We start from the raw sequence: 18940 nt of genomic DNA on the forward strand, positions 1-18940 counted from the left end.
GAGGAAAATCCCCAACACCTTTATGGAAGGCGGCAACCGCATTGACATGCATTCTGATGGAGGAAGTTTTTAGACCTGACTCTGACAAGTGCCAGAGATAGTCCAGAAACTTCGTGATTAGACAGGTAAAGGGGTCAAGGGATTGAGAAGAGCACCGTGACATAAACCTGTTCCATTTGTAAGAATACGATTTTCTCGTGGAAGGCTTCTGTGAAGCAATCAGGACACGGGAAACTGGTTCAGAAAGGTTAAGTGACTGAAGGATTAACCTTTCAACATCCATGCCGTCAGGGACAAGGCTTGAAGACTGGGGTGGCGTAAGCACCTGTCGTTTTGAGTGCTTAGAAGCGGGTCCTTTCCCAAGGGAATGTGCCTGCGAATGGAGAGATCCTGAAGTATTGGAAACCACACTTGGCGCAGCCAGTGGGGTGCTATCAGGATCATGGTTCACTTGTCCTGACATAACTTCATGAGAGTCTTAGAGAGAAGTGGAAATGGAGGGAATGCGTATAGGAGACCGGTTGCCCATGAGAGGGAGAACGCATCTCTTGGCCAATAGTGTTGGCTGCGAGTGAGAGAGCAGAAGTTGTCTACTTTGCGATTTTGAGATGACGCAAAAAGGTCTATTTGAGGATTAACCGCATTGGTGGAAGATCGAGTTCGCTACTGAGGGGTTGAGAGACCACTCATGGGGTTGAAAGGTGCGACTCAACTTGTCTGCCAACACATTGTCCACTCCTGGCAACCAGGTGGCCCTGAGGTACATCGAGTGGGAGAGGGCTTCCACCCATATCTGTGCAGCTTCCCGACACAGAAGGTAGGAGCCCGTCCCTCCCTTTTTGTTGATGTACCACATGGCCACCTGGCTGTCCGTCTGGATCAGGATGACTCGATTGGAGAGGCGATCCTGAAATACCCTGAGAGCATATCTGATTGCTCGCAGCTCCAGGAAATTTATTTGGTGTTTGGCTTCCTCTGGAGACCAAGATCCTTGTGTCTGCAGATCGGCCATATGGGCTCCCCATCCGAGGTTGGAAGCATCGGTGGTGAGAGTTATTTGAGGGTCTGGAGCCTGGAAGGGCAAGCCCTGGAGGAGATTGATCTGATTTTTTCACCAGGCGAGAGACAGACGGAGTGAGTCGGTTACGTGGACAATGGTCGACAGGGGCTGAATGGATTGAGTCCATTGTGACCATAGAGTCCCCTGCATGACTCTCATGGCCAAGCGGGCCATTGGGGTGACCTGAACTGAGGACGCCATGTGTCTCAGGAGGATGAATAAGCGGTATGCAGTCGTGGAGTGTTGAGACTGCAGCTGTTGTGCAAGAGACACGAGAGTGAGAGCTCGCTGTCGAGGCAGGAAAGCCTTTGCCTGCAAGGTGTCCAAGTCTGCCCCAATGAACGACAAGGTTTGAAATGGAACTAAGCAGGATTTGTCGTAGTTGATGAGAAATCAGAGTGAAATTAGAGTGTGTAATGTAAGATGTAGGGACGACAGAGCAGCTTGCTGAGTGGGAGCCCTGATTAACCAATCGTCTAGATAGGGGTAGACGTGAACACCTTGAGTTCTGAGGAAGGCTGCAACTACAACGAGGCATTTTGTGAAGACTCGTGGTGCAGACGCAAGGCCGAATGGAAGCACTCATACTGATAGTGCTTGAGGCCTACTAGAAACCTCAGGTATTTGCGATGAGATGGAATGATCGCGATACGAGTGTATGCGTCCTGGAGGTCTAGAGAGCAGAGCCAGTCTCCTCTTTGTAGAAGAGGAAGAAGAGAGCCCAAGGTTATCATTTTGAACTTCTCTCGCTGGAGGTACTTGTTGAGGGCACGTAGATCCAGAATTGGACGAACGCCTCCCGATTATTTGGGGATTAAAAAGTACCGGGAACAGAACCCTAGGCCTTGTTGTGAGTATGGCACTGGTTCTATTGCTCTGGACTAGAGGAGGAGGGAGACCTCCTGCTCCAGGAGCAGTGAGTGGTCGGATGTTCTCCACGTTGGTAGAGGTGGGGAGTCCGGTGGAATGGAGAGAAAGTTCAGATGATAACCTTGAGCAATTATCGCTAGGACCCACTGGTCTGAGGTGATTGAGAGCCACCTGTTGTTGAAATGGCACAATCGACCTCCCACTAGTATGTGGGGCAATGGAAGCTGGCTGCTGCTCTCTATGAAAGAGTCAAAAACTGGAAGCAGGGCCCGGCTGAGGGGCTGTTTGTGGTTTTTGTTTCCGTGTCTGACGAGACTGGGCTTTCTGGAACAGTCTCGTAGAACAGGTTCCAGTTGGTGGCTGGTAGGACTTCTTCGGGCAGAAGAATGACTTCTTAGAGTCTTCTCTAAAAGGCTGTTTTGAAGAGTATTCAGAAGGCATGAGAGAGCGCTGTCTCAGGGTCTCATGATGGTCCTTTAGTTCCGCCACCGTCCGTTGAACCTGCTCGCCAAACAGATTGTCTCCTACACAGGGAAGGTCGGACAACCTGTCCTGAACTTCAGGGCGAAGGTCGGAAGACTTGAGCCAGGCCCATCGTCTAGCCGAGATAGCAGCTGCAGATACCCTGGTTGCAGTGTCAAAGATATCATAAGATGACCGTATCTCATGCTTGCCTGCCTCAAAACTCTTGTTGACTAGGGTTTGTAGTTGCTCTTGAAATTGCTGAGACAGGGAGTCTCTTAAATCTTGTATCTGCTTAAATAAGACCCTATTATATTGGGTCATATAGAGCTGATAAGAGGCAATTCTAGAGATGAGCATTGATCCCTGGAAGACAAGGTGACCAATGGCATCTAGAAATTTCTGTTCCTTGCCCGGGGAAAGGAAGTATGAGGTTTGGCTCTCCTTGCTCTTTTCTGGGCAGATTCGACGACCACAGATTGGTGATCCAACTGAGGTTTGCAAAAACATGGAGCTGACTGAACAAGATAGGTGGTGTCAGCTTTTCTGTGGACTGGAGCCCCAGAGCCAGGATGTTCCCAGTTCTTTTTGAGGAGATCTAGAAGAACCTGGTGGATAGGGATGGAGGTTACTTCCTTGGGAGCATCCAGGAATTGTAAGAGCTCCATCATTTGATGCCTTTCATCTTGTTCAGTCTGCAATTGGAAGGGTACCAATTCAGACATCTTCACAAAATTGATGAAGGAAAGGTCCTCTGGAGGAGAACGCTTTCTACTTTCAGTAGGTGAAGGTGGTGAAGGCAAATCATTGGTGTCTGGTGAAGAATCATCAGTCCAGGTGTTGTAGGGATCAGCACCTGCTCCTCTAGGGACTAGAGGAGGACGGGGCGGTGGGATCCGTGAAGGTCCTGGTCGAGGCTCCGAAGGACTCGAAGGAATAACTGGAGGCTCCGATGAGGGAATCGAAGGCACCGGTGCAGGCCTCGAGGGCCTCGATGGATGACTTGGTGGTGCCGATGGACGCATCGGCATATACGGCTGAGGCTTCGGCAGAACTCCCGAAGGAGGGATGCAGAATAGTGTTTCTCCTCCCGATGACAACGCAAGCGGGGAGGGCACCAGAGCCATCGGTGACCCGAGGTCCATCGGTGGAAAAGTGGCCATAAGCGCTTCCATCCTCGATAGCAGCGGTGCCAACACTGCTGGAATCGGGTCGATGGTCGGTTCCGCAATCGGTACCGGTGTCTGTGCCGGAGGAACCTGGAATCGATGCATCGCCTTGTCGATGGCCTCCTGTACCATCCGGTCCAGTTCTTCTCGGAGATCTGGAGCAAGCAGCCCCGGCTCCGGAACAGAAGAAGGAGGCCGAGGGATATCCGGAGGGACCACCGTTAAAGGCGGAATCGCGGCTCCCGATACCCTGTCGGGTGAGGGTTGCCTCGGTGACCCGGTCGCCGAAAAGGTCGGTGCCTTTTCTGGACGGGGTTTCTTCGATGGCGGCTCAGAAGATGGCGAGGTCAATGATTTCGCTCCCTCGATAGTCCGAGACTGTCGATGCCGGTGGCGATGATTATCTCTATGATCCCCTCTGTCCTGAGGGGGAGTAGAGGGTGTCAAAGGCCGAGAAATCTCGATGCCGGACGGTCACCGGCTGGAGGTCGATGCTGGTGGGAAGTTGACGGTGCCGGTTCTGACGATGTCGATGCAATGGACGGCGTAGGGGTTTGAGCACAGAAGAGAAGCTTCATCTTCTCCATTCTAGCCTTGCAAACATTTGGTGTCATAAGGGCACATTTGGTACAGATTAGGACATCATGCTCACTTCCGAGACACATTACACAGATTTTGTGAGGGTCTGTGATGGACATGGTGCGATTACAGTCCGGGCACCGGCGGAACCCCAACGCCATGGCCATGAAAAAATTGAGCCGCGGTACAGTCGATGGCCAGTAGGCCGCGAGGGCCAAACTCGTCGGTAATAGATGGAAAACGGGTAAAAAAAAAACTTACTGGAGTACCGCGGCTTGAAAAAGTTGAAGGAAGGACCCCTGTGGGGTTAATTAAATTTTAGTAATTCGATGAGGAAAATGCCTGTCAGGAATCTCGACAGAGCTCCTTAACCGCGTGGCTACTGCTGCGCGGAAAAAAGAAGACTGAAGGGGGACCCCTGCTGGCTGCAGGGTTAGTGCCATGCTGGGCATGCCCAGTAGGGGCCAGTCAAAGTTCTGGAAACTTTGACAGAAGTGTTCCATGACTGGGCTCCATCCTGTGATGTCACCCATATGTGAGGTCTACCATCCTGCTTGTCCTGTGAGAAACACTCACCTGAGACGCCAACCAGCCAGCTCATCTCAGGCAGTTTATTCTACAGCTGCCTGAGATAGTGAACCAGGCCACAAGCAGTTCGTTTCTCCCAGGCATGCTACTAAATAGATCCTGTGGCCCAATCTATATATTATGCACTGTATAGCAAACTCATGTGCCTGGGGGTTTGAATGAAAGCACTTTTCACCTCTCTGGAAACAGTGCAGCACTGGTTCTCCACCAGCATCAATTTAAACTCCATGCTCCTAGGATGGCCAATGCCGGCATCTTCCCCAGAAATCCCTTGTTATATATTATAGAGAAGCAGCTAAAATTTCGACTCTTATCTCTGCCTCCTTGCTTCTCCCTGCTCTGTTCTAGGCAGACATCCTTGGACCAAAGAGCTGTTTCTTCTTCTACACATTTTACTTGGATGTGGAGTCAAACAATGAAGACAAGACAAGATGGTAAAGGGAGACTGGATGGCATGGGGTTAAAGAGTCCTTCACCTTTAGGACACAACCCTCACTGCAATTTGGCACTAATTGGCAGCGCTGCCTGTGTTGGGCAAACGAAGGGCTTGATTTCAAGTTCTCGCAAACCAATACTTTGCACATGCGCTACATTGCCTTGAAAACACGCTCAGGCAAGAGAAAACCTACGTGCTGTGGCTTTAAAGAATCTGCAGAATCAGGCCATGAGAACAGGACAAGGGGATAAAGGCTTGCTCGCCTGGGCTCTGGGGAACTCAACGAACCTCAGCTAACAAGAAACTCCATTTCATTCACAGAATTACAGCAGGATTGAGGAGCTAAAGGTTACCTGAGCAGAGCTATTTTCACCTTGGAATTTCTTTGCTGCAAACATGTACCATGCTGACTGGACATGAAGGCCCCCGGAGGGAATAGGACAGCACACGCCAAACTCCTCCCAGCACATGAATTCTTCAGCTCATTACTTTTTTGGTTGGTTTACTTACTACAATCTTTTTGGTGTTCCTCTGCAGATTACTTTTCTAGGTCAGGGTTTCAGAAGAGTGTAGTATTCCTATAGAGTCACCTCCCCACCCACCCCACCCTGAAATAATGCCTTTCGGCAGCACTCAAACATAAAAGGTCTCTCTCTCTCTCGGTCAGTCGCCTCCTTAAAGCATCCCTCCGGTAATTAGTCATAGCCCAATACTCAGGAGGATGGGCAGCTTCCAGCTCAAATCTCCTCACTTTACTACTCAGAAATACCTTCCTTTTCTGCAAAATCAGCAGGAGCTCAAAATACCATTCTATTCTGAGCATCAGGACATGGTCTGTTGGCTTAGAGGATCAGAACTGCATGAGTGGTCACTTTCAGGGGCAGGAAAATACAATATTTTACAAGATAAAAATTATTCTAATCAGAATCAGGCATGGAGGAAAAGTAACAAGATTACAGATAGGACCAATACGGCATGAAGAGCGAGTAGGTGGTTTTAGAAACTCACACACTGCTTCATACATCAGTACTGCCCTTGGCTCTGGTAAGGGAGGAGGCCCAATGGAGCTCATGCTGTAAAAACGCATTTCACTGGGAGCCAAGAAAATGGCCTGGAGGCCTTTAGTCTCCCACCATCACCTCCTCATGCCCCTGATCTCCCCAGGGAGTGCTTCTGACATACACATGCTTGCTAGGAAGGAAGAGAGCCAGAGACCTGGAGCCGTTTTCTTGGTCCATGCCCCTTAAGACCAATCATCCTACAGTTCTACCTCAAGCAGGAAGCCCTGCTGTTTAATGCCATACAACTTTGCCCATGTGCCCTAAAGCAATTTCCACTAGTAAGCTGAGCAGATTTTAGCTAGGAGCTCTTACTTCTACTGTGATCTAACCAGGGGGGGTGCTTTGAGGTCCACACTCCAAGAATGATCTCCTCCTTGGCTGCTGGCATACAACAAGGAGGATCTGCTTCTATACTCCCCTCTTGGCCCCACACTTAGCTGATGCTGCCTTTGGCTTCCCTGCAGGTAATTTGGTTTTCTTTGCAGCGCTTGTCCGTGGTAGGTGGGAGCTTTCTGTGTGTGTTCGTTTCCATTAAAAAGCCATAGCTTACCTCTAAAGAACAACCCCACACCCTTCTAAGGCCCTGACTAAAACAAAAACATTGCCCAAGAAGAAGTGAATATTTCTATTGACCGATTGTAAAGGTGAGAGAGGATCTCCAAAGCCCATTGTCACTGCTGCCATCTGAAAGACAGTAAAGACAGAGGTCAGTCTGTTGGAGCTCAGCAGAACTACTGTGCTTTTACTTTTTTTTCTTTTTCTTTCGTTTTTTTTTTTTGTTTTAAACTCAGACAGCGGTACGTAAAACCTGGAGAGGGGGAAAAAAAGGGTTTTGCCTCCTCCCTGTCTGTAGATTTGGCTGCAGAGAGACATGGTGGTGAGAGGGCCTAGACTCCCACCCCTCCAGGGGATGCGGGACAGCCTGACACTGCCACTCAGGCGCGTGGGATCCCCAACAACTTTGTGTTGTCCCTCTCCTTGCCGGGGTGGGGGGGAGGGAGAGAGGAAGGGAGGGAGAACACTTCTTTAAGGATAGGAAACGGGATTATCTTCTCCCAGGGCAAAGGGTTAAGCTCAAGGTAACCGTGACGATGGTAACAGCTGCCGTTGAGCCATACCCTGGCAAGGACATGGTTGCCAATTGTGGTACTGATTGTAATAAAATGAATACATAAAAGCGAGATAGACAAAAACCTCTCTGCTACTCCAAAGAGCTCTGCATTCAAAACAGCAACGAAAACTCTAGGATCGTAAAAGGCCTCCTTGGGTGGCCAGTCTGGACTAGCAGATCTGAGATGTCAAAGCCAGACTCCACGCAGAGGGAGAGAGACTGGCAGGGGAGCCAGTACTGCCACCACCTGTACCAAGTGGCCAAGAAAGGGGGGGGACTCAAAGCAAGAGCTCTGCACAGCTGCCAACTTCAAACAAAATCAATCAGCATTTCTATTAACTTTCAACAGAGGCAGGTAAGGCAATGTAGAGCAGTTTCTCAAGGAAACAGGAGTGAAAACCCTTGGCGCCGGGCAGGCCTTAGCTCCGTGTGCTGGGCTGGGAGCCTCTGAGCGGCGCTCTCACCTGGAGGTTGGTGAGCTGCTGCTGCTGGTGTGCGATGGTTTGTTTCACCAGCACGCTCTTGATGCTTTGCTCCATGGCGTACTTCTTAGCCTGAAAAGAAAAGAGAAGCCTCCAGTCACTGGTGCCGAGACTGCGGCGAGGATGGCGGACAGGAGCGAAGAGAACAGGTGGCTGTTTAACCCTTCTCTACACAAGCACCAATGGCCGATAACCACCTGGCGTTGGCACTGGGGGTCCAGAGCTCCTGCCTTTACATGCCAACACATTTGATGGATGCTGAAAACAGGCCACTGCTTACTTACGACTTTGGCCCACACATCTTGGTGAGTTTTGATGGCGGGAGTCGAGAAGGAAACACTTCACTAGAAGACTCCATGTGCTAGACCGTTCGACAAACTGCAAGGTCTCCATGTAAGAACGCACCATGAATTTCTGGCCTTTCCTTGCATGCCTCCCCGCTCTATGGGCACCCACCTTACCTCCGAGGTACGAGGGGCAGGAGGGGCAGCCTCCTCCAAGTCTGATGCCTTTTTCCACTCACGTTTCTCGTCCAGCAATGGGGGCCGTTCTATAAGATAGAAGTGGGAGAAGCCCGAAAGGTTCTGACCCTTAAGTTTCAGGACCCAGATCCTGAGTTCATTCTGGAAGCGTACCAGACTGCTAACGGATTCAATCCCATGATGCATCTGTGTATTTGTGTGTACACATATATGCAAATGGAGACTGCACTGACACTCATTTATACATACATGTGATATATATTTTGTATCTATAAATATGCATACCTGTGTACACACACATTTTATATATATATGGGTATGTATTTATATGTATATAAAACAAATGTGAATATATATATTTAAATACATACATAAACACACAGTACTTGGGGACCATTCACCGTCATGTTCACGTTTCTCTGAGAATTTGGAATAATCTGCAGAATTTTATTCCAAGACAGTCTTTTTCCCCACAGCAAGTGCCCTGCTTACAGCCCTACTATCAGCAATCTAAGCTGAGGGCACAATGCTGAAGAGTGGATGAAAAGTGCTCTGCAGGCTCCAGCCCCGGAGCGGACTCCCCTCAGCTCCTGACATGCTCAAAATCCAGCAAATTGGCAATTTTATTGTCTCTTGGATCTGCAGAGCACTTCCCAGCTACCGAGGGGCTATCTGATACCACTAAACTAAGGCCAAGAAAGGGCAAAGGAGGACAGTAACAAACCCAAAGGTGCAGAAGTGCTGAACTTCAAGGTGAAGGGAAAGCTCGAGATCAGCTGGGGGCCTATGGCACTGCAACAGGGGGCAGACTAGACAGGCTGTCATACAGCAGCCAACAGCAGCAGCTGCTCCACTTTCTAGGGCTGGCTACAGTGACTCTGGACTGGCTGCTGGGATGCACCTGCTTTGCTTTTCCTGAAGTGATGATCAATGCAACAAGTTCCATTAGAGAGACCCTGAAAACCAAAGTCCCAGGGTATGAGCAGGAACACTAACCTTCTGCAGGGCCTCCTGCTGTTCCGGAGTGAGGGGCGGAAGCCCCAGCTTAGATGCTGTGCTCTGTCCATTTTCTATCTTTATGGATTCGCCACCCTGAAACAGAGAGATAACAGTCAGCATTGACCCCACTGAGAATCCTCGCTGTCTCCCAGATACATGGCCCTGAACCCCTGGATAACACTAACCCACAGCCTCAAATTTTATTGCCAATCATAGGCTGATCATGTAACTTGGGCAAGAGCAAACATAAGGGAATGTGCAAACAGAAAGGCTGGTAAATCTTGATGTAAAACTGATTATAAGACTCACAGCTAGGAAGAGAAAAAGAAGAGGGAATCTATCAACGAGGGGACAGTCAAGAGTTTCCCCAAACTGGGCATGGAATAAGAATTGACTATTTGAATTCCACAGAATTTGAAGTCTGGTGCTGGTGAGGGAACTCATGCAACTTGGCTTTGTAAAAGTTTAGTGTGTATGGTTAAAGTAGGTCTTTATTTTGGTAAAGTGACTACTGAGCTCGGTAACTGCATGGTAAAAAAAAAGATCCCTGGAATTGCACCTCTAGTGGTTACAATGTCTGCAAGCAGCTCTATCCTTGCTTTCCTCCACAAGCACTAGCAGGCTCTTGAAACTAATGCCCATTATCCCAGCTTTCTAAATGTCCTGTTCCACATGCCACACATCTGGTCCTGCTGCAATTCAAAATCAAGACACACACCCAGAAGTGACTGCTCACAAATCAGATTCTGGTTAACCCAAACTAGTTCAAAACCAGTGCAGAACCAGCTGCTATCTCAACAGAACCAGTACAGAGAGGAAATGAAAAGAACTCAGAATGTACTGACAACAGGGCCCATGTACATCTCAGGCTGTCTGCATTACCTGCACCTACGAGCCAACAAGTGCTTACCCTCCTTTTGTGTCTAGGTATTTTAACAACAAGGATTGCACAGATGTTCTTATTCTATAATTTAACCACAATGAAAACCAACTGAATATCTACAAAAACAAACTAAAGCACAACTGTACTATATTAATGACAGCTCTTCGCTTACAGGTTCTCTCTTATTTGCCCTTGTAAAAGAACTAATAAATCACATGAAAGGTTCTTTCAAAAGTTGCTAAACATCAACTATAAATGTACTAAAAGCACAGTACTGATAGTACCAATACTAGGTCGCTTGCTTATGAATTGCCACAATAAATCAGTGCGTTACATGCCCCATGATAATCAGTGCCTATCATATAATATCTTAGTGTTAGCCTTATCACATACATAGGGGGTTAATCTCTTGGTCATTTGGAGGGTCCAGCTGGCACTGCACAAGTATTGCCTGCATCTACGCATGTGCCCTTGCACTGGCAATCTCCTGCCCACCAAATGGGTTCCCACTTGCTTATCGGCAAGTGCTTTGCCTTTTAAGCTATCCCCCTATTGGGGATAGCTTAAAAGGCAGAAACGATACCCACAGACCAAACCAAACACAAAAAAAACAACTTATTTCTCTGCATCACTATTCAGTCAGACACAGAGCTAAGAAACTAAACAGTTTATTAAGAAAAAGGAGGAGTAGTGAACTGGAAAAGATATAATTTGCAGACAAACATACATGGAAAAGGGATTATATTATAAACACAACCAAATTTAGGTTTACTGTAATTATCCAGTGTTTGGGGAACTCAATAAAGATCTGTCCAAGACTTTGTGCTGGCTGCACCAGGGTCTTGTTTACTGCATCTCTCAATCAAGACATTCTGGGGAAAGTCTTAGCTAGCTGCCTTTGCAGCTGATGCAAGCATCCCATAGGGATCAATCCTCTCACTAAGGGCCTTATTTACTAAGACTTTTCTTCCATTTTGTGTCTATGGAAAAAATGCTTAGTAAATGAAGTTTGCTCAGCATTTACTTCAGACCCCTTACTGACAAAACGAGAAAATCTGAACGTCAATGCTTCCACTAAAGGGAGGATATGCAGGTCTTCCTATCAGTGGGACCTGACAAACACACTGCTATATAAAAAAAAAAAAGTGCCTCTCAAAAATCTGGAAAAAGACCACCTCCAAAAAACTAAACCCAGCAAAACAAGAGGATCTAAGTCTGGATTATCTACTCTATCCCACTTGACAACCTAAAACTGATGCTCGACACCCCACTCATAATAAAACCTGAAGTCTGGATGTCCTCCTGAACTCCTAATTACACTCTTAAACACAAATCTCTGTAACTGATAGTAGCAATTTCACAACCTCCAGCAATTGAAGGAGATACAACTAAACTTAGAAGAAAAGAAAATATGGACTCCCTGATTTACACATTCATTCCTATCCCAACTGGACTACTGTAATGCACTTTACATGGATCTCCCAATTAAAGCCCCGCAGAAGATAATATTCAGAAGCTCAAGGTGCTTATTTACATATGAAATGGATGGATAATTTTTTTTTAATTGTAACAAAATTTTGTATTTAACTCAAATTTAACTATTTTAAATTATAGCAAGCTCTTATTTATTTAGAGGTTTTTTTATACCGATATTAGTGGGTACATCATATCGGTTTACATCAAACAGCAGATGGAAAGTACAAAGAACAGGGAAAAGGAGAAGGGACAACATAGTTCAACAACTAGAGAAAACTAAATAGAGGAACAGGAAAAAAAAAGAAAAACTGGAGAGAACTAACATAACAAAGAAAGAGAAAAAAAGAAAATAATGACTTAGAAAATGAATGATTTATTAACTTGTAGAAAACAATTTGTATTAAATACAAATGTTAATGCTCATGGTTATATCAAAAGTTAGGAGCTAAAGATCACTTGCTCTCTCAAGGATGAGAAGAATACACAGAAACAAACATAAAAACACGGGAAGAAAAGGACCAAATGATCCTCCCTAGTCTGCCCAACACGCTTATGCTTATAACAGAATCTGCTGCACTGTGCAGGTTACCCTCATGCTTATCAGTTTCCCAGATCCTGAAAGTCAGGGCCCTCGGATGCTGTTTGAATCGAATTTCCCTTAACCCCTGCTGTGGAAGCAGAGAGCAATGTTGGAGCTGCATCAAACGTATCAGGCTTAGTGATTAAGGGTAGTAAAAGCTACAATAGCAAGTTACCCCCATGTTTATTTGTTCCCCAAACCATAAACATCGGGGCCCTCTCATTGGTTGCTGTCTGAATCTAATTCTCCTTTTCCCTCTGCAGTTGAAGCAAAGAGCAATGTTGGAGTTGCATTAACAGTAGCAAGGCTTATTGGTTAAGGATAGCAACTGCCACACCAGCAAGTTACCCCCATACACTCTTTATTTCCATCCTCTAGCCCAGAGCTTTCCAAACTTCTCATGTTGGTGACACACTTTTTAGACAAACATAATTTCGTGACACAGTAATTCAGTCTACCAGCAAACCGGAGGTTAAAGGTTAAACGAACAAAATGTATTTCAACAATTTATGTATGTTTCCTTAAATATATACATAAAATGTTTCACAACACAACCTATCTCATAATAAATATTTGCAGGCTTCCACTTCCTCCATGCTGATCTCGTACATTGTGAGATCGGCATAGAGAAAGTGCTACTCTTGCACATTCCCAAAGATTACATGTGCCAATCACTAAAAAGTAATTTTTTTTTTTTACCTTTGCTGTCTGATCTTAGTTTTCTAATCGGTTGGTCACAGGCTTTTTTTTCCACCTTTCCTTTCTTTTTTTTGCCAATTCCTTTTACAGGGTCTTTTCTTCTATTTCTTTTCTCTCCATCTGTCGTCTTCTCTCAAACACACAATCATGTTCTCATTCTCACACGCTGTCTATCTCACACATTCTCACACACACAGGCTCTCACTCACATGCAATCTCACACATCCACAGCTCTCACTCTCACATGCCTCTCTCTCATACATACATACTGTGTCTCTCGTGCACATGCTGTCTCACTCACACACACACAGGCTCTCTCACTCCTACATGCTCTCTTGCTCAAGCACAGGCTCTCACTGGCACATGCTGTCCCTCTGCACGGGTTGCCGAAGGATGGGCTCTTCAGAGGTCCTGACCTTCCCTGGCCGTGACATGGGATCTGCAGCGGCCCTGCTATCGGGTTTCCTCCTCTTCTCGGGCTGCCGCGACGTGGGATCCGCAGCAGCCCTGCTATCGGGTTTCCTCCTCTTCTCGGGCCGTCGCGACGTGGGATCCGCAACGGCCCATTAATGCTGCTCTTCTTCTGTATGCAGCAGATGCTCCTCCTCCTTCCTGCCCACGCGGCTCCGGCAACGTTTTTCTTCCGGGGCTGCGCAGGCAGGAAGGAGGAGGAGTGAACGTGACCCTCTTCTTCGGGCCGTGGTGATGTAAGCTCCACCACTGCCCGCTGATCTTCCTGCTATAGTTCCCTGCTTCCGCCGGCCCTGTGGACCGGGCGACACACCTCCACACTACAGGCGACACACTAATGTGTCCCGACACACACTTTGGAAAGCTCTGCTCTAGCCTTTAGGGATCCACGGTGTTTATCCTATGCCCCTTTGAATTTCTTCACCGTTTTCGTCTTCACCATCTCCGGAGAAAGGGCATTCCAGGCATTCACCACCCTCTCTGTGAAGAAATATTTCCTGATATTGGTTCTGAGTCGTCCTTCCTGGAGTTTCATTTCATGACCCCTGGTTCTATTGATTTCTTTCCAATGGAAAAAGTTTGACGATTGTGCATCATTAAAACCTTTCAGATATCTGAAGGTCTGTATCCTATCTCCCCTGCATCTTTCTTCCAGGGTGTACATATTCAGATCCTTCAGCCTCTCCTCAAAAATCTTCCAATGCTGACCCCTCACCATTTTGGTTGCTCTTCTTTGGACTGCCTCTATCCTGCCTTTATCTTTTTTGAGATACGGGTACCAGTACTGAACGACGCAGTACTCCAGGTGATCCTCACCAAGGACCTGTATAAGGGCATTATAAACTCTTTTTTCTTACTGGTTATTCTTCTCGCTATGCAGCCCCGCATTCTTCTGGCTTTAGCTATCGCCTTGTCACCTTCAGACACTATTACACCAAGGTCCTTCTCCCAGTCTGTGCACATTAGTCTTTCACCATCCATCACATACAGCTCATTGGATTGCTGCATCCCAGATGCAAGACTCTGCACTTCTTGGCATTGAGTGCAAGCTGCCAAATCTTCGACCACTCTTCAAACTTTCTTAAATCATGTTTCATTCTCTCTACTCCTTCAGGTGTGTCCACTCTGTTGCAAATCTTAGTATCATCCACAAATAGACAAATTTTATCTTCTATCCCTTCTGCCAGGTCACTTACAAAGATATTGAACAGAACGAGTCCCAAATACAACATTCACCCAACATGTGCAAGGAAAATGTTAACCAACAAACCACAGTGGACATGTAGTGTACTGAATTTGGTCTTGTGGAAGACCCTGCTATTGGCTATTCCAGACTGATAAAGCAGTGTGAATCAGATATAGAGTTGATTGGTGTCATCCCCTGTCACGGTCAGCACTGGTCTGAAGGCCTGGATGGTCTTCACCTTATGACAGCTGACATTACTCACGGGCTTCCGGTGGTAGTAGGAACCAAATTGGACTAAGTGCGAAACTGAAAACAGTAACAGGCAAATAGTTGAAGACAGAAACAGGCAAAGCAGGATCTGGAGCCAAGAGACTTCCACGAGGACAGGAACTGTGATACGGGCTTGGTAAAGGAATATGAAGATGGCCAGAGATCAATAGCTAAAAAGATAGCACTTCCAAGGGCGGACGCCAGCTGAACCGTTGGACCAGCAAAGATGTAGTAGACAGGATTTCCTTATTTACTGCAGTCTATTAGAGCCACATGTATTGCTGTTCCAATAGGGAGTCAGTGTGGGCGGTTCTCCCTGTCTTTTCTTCTCCTGAGCTTTACCAGGGGGTCTTTGCAATTTCAGAGTTCCTTTGGCTCTGTGTCAAATCCTCTAGCTCTGAAATCCTGAGACCGTAGGTTCAAATCCTGCTGCCTTTGACACCCATTCATTTCAACAGAGGTTACACTGAGCTTGAGACCAAGTCAGCTCGTCTCTGTTTCCCCAACATCTCACTCCAGGTTTCCAGTGGTTGCTCTGTTGGTCTACTTAAGTACATGGAAACAATGGTCAACAAACAAGGTATAGGTGAAACCTTTTGAGCTACATTCTCTTAATAAAATACTGACTAGCTCTGATCTGATAAAGTTAGACCACTAAAAAAGGTCTCACCTGCAGCTTGTTGACCTTTACACTTTTATGTCACCAAGGGTAATACAATCTCAGACAGAAAATTAAACTGCTGTACAGCATCGCATCTTGGTAAAACCCATAGTAATTTTCACAATGATTTATTTATTTATTTAAGGGCTTTTATATACCAACATTAGTGTGCAAACATCATATCGGTTTACATTGAAACTAAAAGGAAGGAAAGGAAAATACAATGAACAGGGGTGTGGGGAGGGGACAAAGCATAAGGCTGCAGAAACAGTAACGGTAGTGAACTTTATACAATATGGAGTAAAAATATATACACTTATATACAAGGGCCAAAGATCAAATTGTGTGCGCCAAGGGGTTAGGGACGTGGGTGCAAGTTTGAGACAAGCGGTGTAAGAGCTGCAGAGAGAAAGGTCTAATCGGGGTAGGCTATTCGGAAGAGCCAGGTCTTTAGTTTCTTTCTAAATTTAGTGTAACATGATTCGAGTCTAAGGGGGGTTGGAAGGGAGTTCCAATGCTTGGGGCCTGTGATAGAGATTGCTCTATCCCTTGTGGAAGAGAGGTGGGCTTTTTTAAGGGAGGGTATTGTGAGGGTCCCCTTATTGACGGTTCTAGTGGGCCGATCGGAGCGTGTGAGGAGGAAAGGTTCATCAAGCCAGTCAGAGTTATGGCAGTAAAGGGATTTGTGGATAATGGAAAGGGTTTTAAAGAGGATGCGGGATGTGATGGGGAGCCAATGGAGGTCTTTGAGTATGGGAGTAATATGTTCAGATTTCTTGGTGTTTGTGATAACTCTAGCTATGGAGTTCTGGAGCATTTGTAGAGGCTTGATGGAGGAGGAGGGGAGTCCGAGGAGGAGGGTGTTACAGTAGTTGAGTTTTGAGGAGAGTGTGGCCTGAATGACAGTCCGGAAGTCTTGGTGGTGGAGGAGGGGTTTAAGTTGGGTTTTTTTGTTTTGTTTGGTTTTTTTTTTTTGTTTTGTTTTTTTTTTTTTTTAGAGTGTTTAGCTTGAAAAATCCCTCTTTGAGGATGGAGTTAATATATTTTTTTAGGTTTAATTGCTGGTCCAAGATAACTCCAAGGTCTCTTACATATGGCTGAAATGACGTGACTTTGAAGGCTGGGTCATTAGAGATTAGGGGCTTGGGGGGTTGGTGCGGGGATATGAGGAATAGTTCCGTTTTTGATGTATTGAGGGCGAGGTAGATATGTGTGAGGAAATCATTTATGGTGGAGAGACAAGTATTCCAGTATGCCAGGGTATTAGATAGAGAATTCTGAATGGGGATGATGATTTGCACATCATCAGCGTAGAGATAGAATTTGAGGCCGAGGTCAGTGAGTAGGTGACAGAGGGAGGTAAGATAGATGTTGAATAAGATGGAGGAGAGGGAGGAACCTTGTGGGATGCCTTGGGACAGGGGGTAGGGTGCTGATTCGGCGCTTCCGATTTTGACGGAGAATTTCCTGTTGGATAGGTAAGATTTGAACCATAGGAGGGCAGTACCAGAGATGCCTATTTCAGATAATCGGGTAAGGAGGTAGTCGTGATCAATGGTGTCGAAGGCCGCGGAGATGTCTAGTAGTAGTGCAAGGAGGTAGCATTTACCTTGATCCATGCCTCCGAGGATATGATCAGAGAGGGTGAGGAGAAGTGTTTCCGTGTTGAAGTGCTTACGGAAACCAAATTGGGTGGGGTGCAGTATTTTGTAGTTTTCAAGGTGTTTGGTGAGTTGCGAGTTAATTATTTTTTCCATAATCTTAGAGATGAAAGGTAGGTTGGAGATTGGGCGGAAGTTGGAAGGGTCTTTGGAGTCTAGAGAGGGTTTCTTGAGTAGAGGATCCTCTACTCAAGAAACCAATGATCCTCTTTAAACAAGCATGGAAACGGTCAGCACCAACAACATGGGCAGCTAGAATGTAAAGTATGAATCTCATTACCCAAATTACACAGCTTAATCACTTTGTATTATAAGAGGTAAGGCGCAAACTGACCCAATAAATCAGTGACAAGTGCTGTGTGCTGCCATGAAGACGACCTGGGGTCTGTGGGGCTTGGGATGCCCCAGGTTATCAGCATGATTTCCTGACCTACAGTGCCTTGCAAAAGACTTCACACCCTTATATATTTTTCACATTCGGCTGTCTTACAAATACAAATCAAAATGCATGGAAACATAGAAATGAAGGCAGAAAAGGACCAATAGTCCATCCAGCCTGCCCAGCAAGTTTCCCAAGGCAGAATTGCAAATAAAAGCTGCTGAAAAAACGAATGGGTTAGTGGTCATATTAATTGTGATCTGATTTGTTTGATTCGCACATGATGGAGCTGTCCAGGTGGCCCATACATAGCAGGGCACACCATCAGGCTTGCCGATGTGCTTTTTGTTAATCAGTCACTGCAAGACAAGGTCAAAACTGGATAATATCCAGAGTTTCCTTATTTCTGTTAAGGATAGTAACTGCTGCTCTGTGCAGGTTACCTCCATGCTTATTAGTTCCCCAGACCGTAAAAGTCAGGGCCCTCATTGGTCGCTCTCTGAATACAATTCCCCTTTTCCCCTGCTGTTGAAGCAGGGAGCAATGCTGGAGTTGCATCATAGTATCAAGGAGTTTATTTCACTCATCTACATAACATACTCTACACGTTCATCGGGAAAGAAGAATTCTAGAGATATTCTAAAAGTAATTGAGAAAACCCAAAACGTCTTGACTGCAAGTCTTCACACACCGTCATAGCAAACCCTAAATTAGCACCAGTTCCAAAAGTTGCCTTAACAAGGCCAATAAGTAAATGAAGATTACCTGTGACCAATCACAGTAGCTGAACCAATCCAAATACTCTTGGACCTAATTAGAATCAAGCCATTTTTGTTTTATGAAGTGAATCTGATGCAAAGGTCAAAACATGGCAAATCAGGAGCTGCTGAAAGAACTCCAAGATAACTTCAAGGTATATATTAGGGGAAAGCTATAAGAAAATTTCAATGTGTTTGAATATCTGTGGTGTACTGGCAGGTCTATATCAGAAAACTGGAAAAAGTATGGCACCACCAACACTGCTGTGATCAGGCCCTCCTTCCCAAGTCACTAGCTGTGGTTAAGGAAACTGCTGCAAAAGGTCAATGTGAGGCCTAAGATTACTTTAAAAGAACTACACAGGCCTCTGGCTAAAAGTGAGGAAATATTGACTGTTCAACAAGTTCAAGATTACTCCATAAATATGGCCTGTACGGGAGGGTGGCAAGAAGGGAGCCACTGCTGAACAAAAGCCACGAGGTACTGCTTAGAGTTTGCAAAGAAACACTTAGGGGATACCGCATGCATGTGGGAGGATTTGTGATCTAATAGGACCAAAGTGGAATTTTTGGGTTTAGGTGCTAAGTGATATGTGTGGCATAAAACAAACAGCACA

General features: G+C 46.2%; 1 protein-coding gene across 3 annotated transcripts in view; it reads right to left on the reverse strand.

Moving 5' to 3' along the window:
* The window catches only part of PUF60 (poly(U) binding splicing factor 60), a 382808-nt gene that overhangs the window by 302796 nt on the left and 61072 nt on the right, over positions 1–18940 (reverse strand). For all 3 annotated transcript variants that reach the window (XM_029592260.1, XM_029592261.1, XM_029592262.1), the window contains exons 2-4: positions 9297–9392; positions 7801–7890; positions 6859–6909 (exon numbers count right to left, since the gene is read on the reverse strand). In XM_029592260.1, coding sequence (XP_029448120.1) covers positions 6859–6909; positions 7801–7890; positions 9297–9392 — 237 coding nt within the window. The remainder of the gene's footprint in view (positions 1–6858; positions 6910–7800; positions 7891–9296; positions 9393–18940) is intronic.

The sequence above is a fragment of the Rhinatrema bivittatum genome, chromosome 2 (genome assembly GCF_901001135.1).
Source record: "Rhinatrema bivittatum chromosome 2, aRhiBiv1.1, whole genome shotgun sequence".
Taxonomy (NCBI): Eukaryota; Metazoa; Chordata; class Amphibia; order Gymnophiona; family Rhinatrematidae; genus Rhinatrema; species Rhinatrema bivittatum.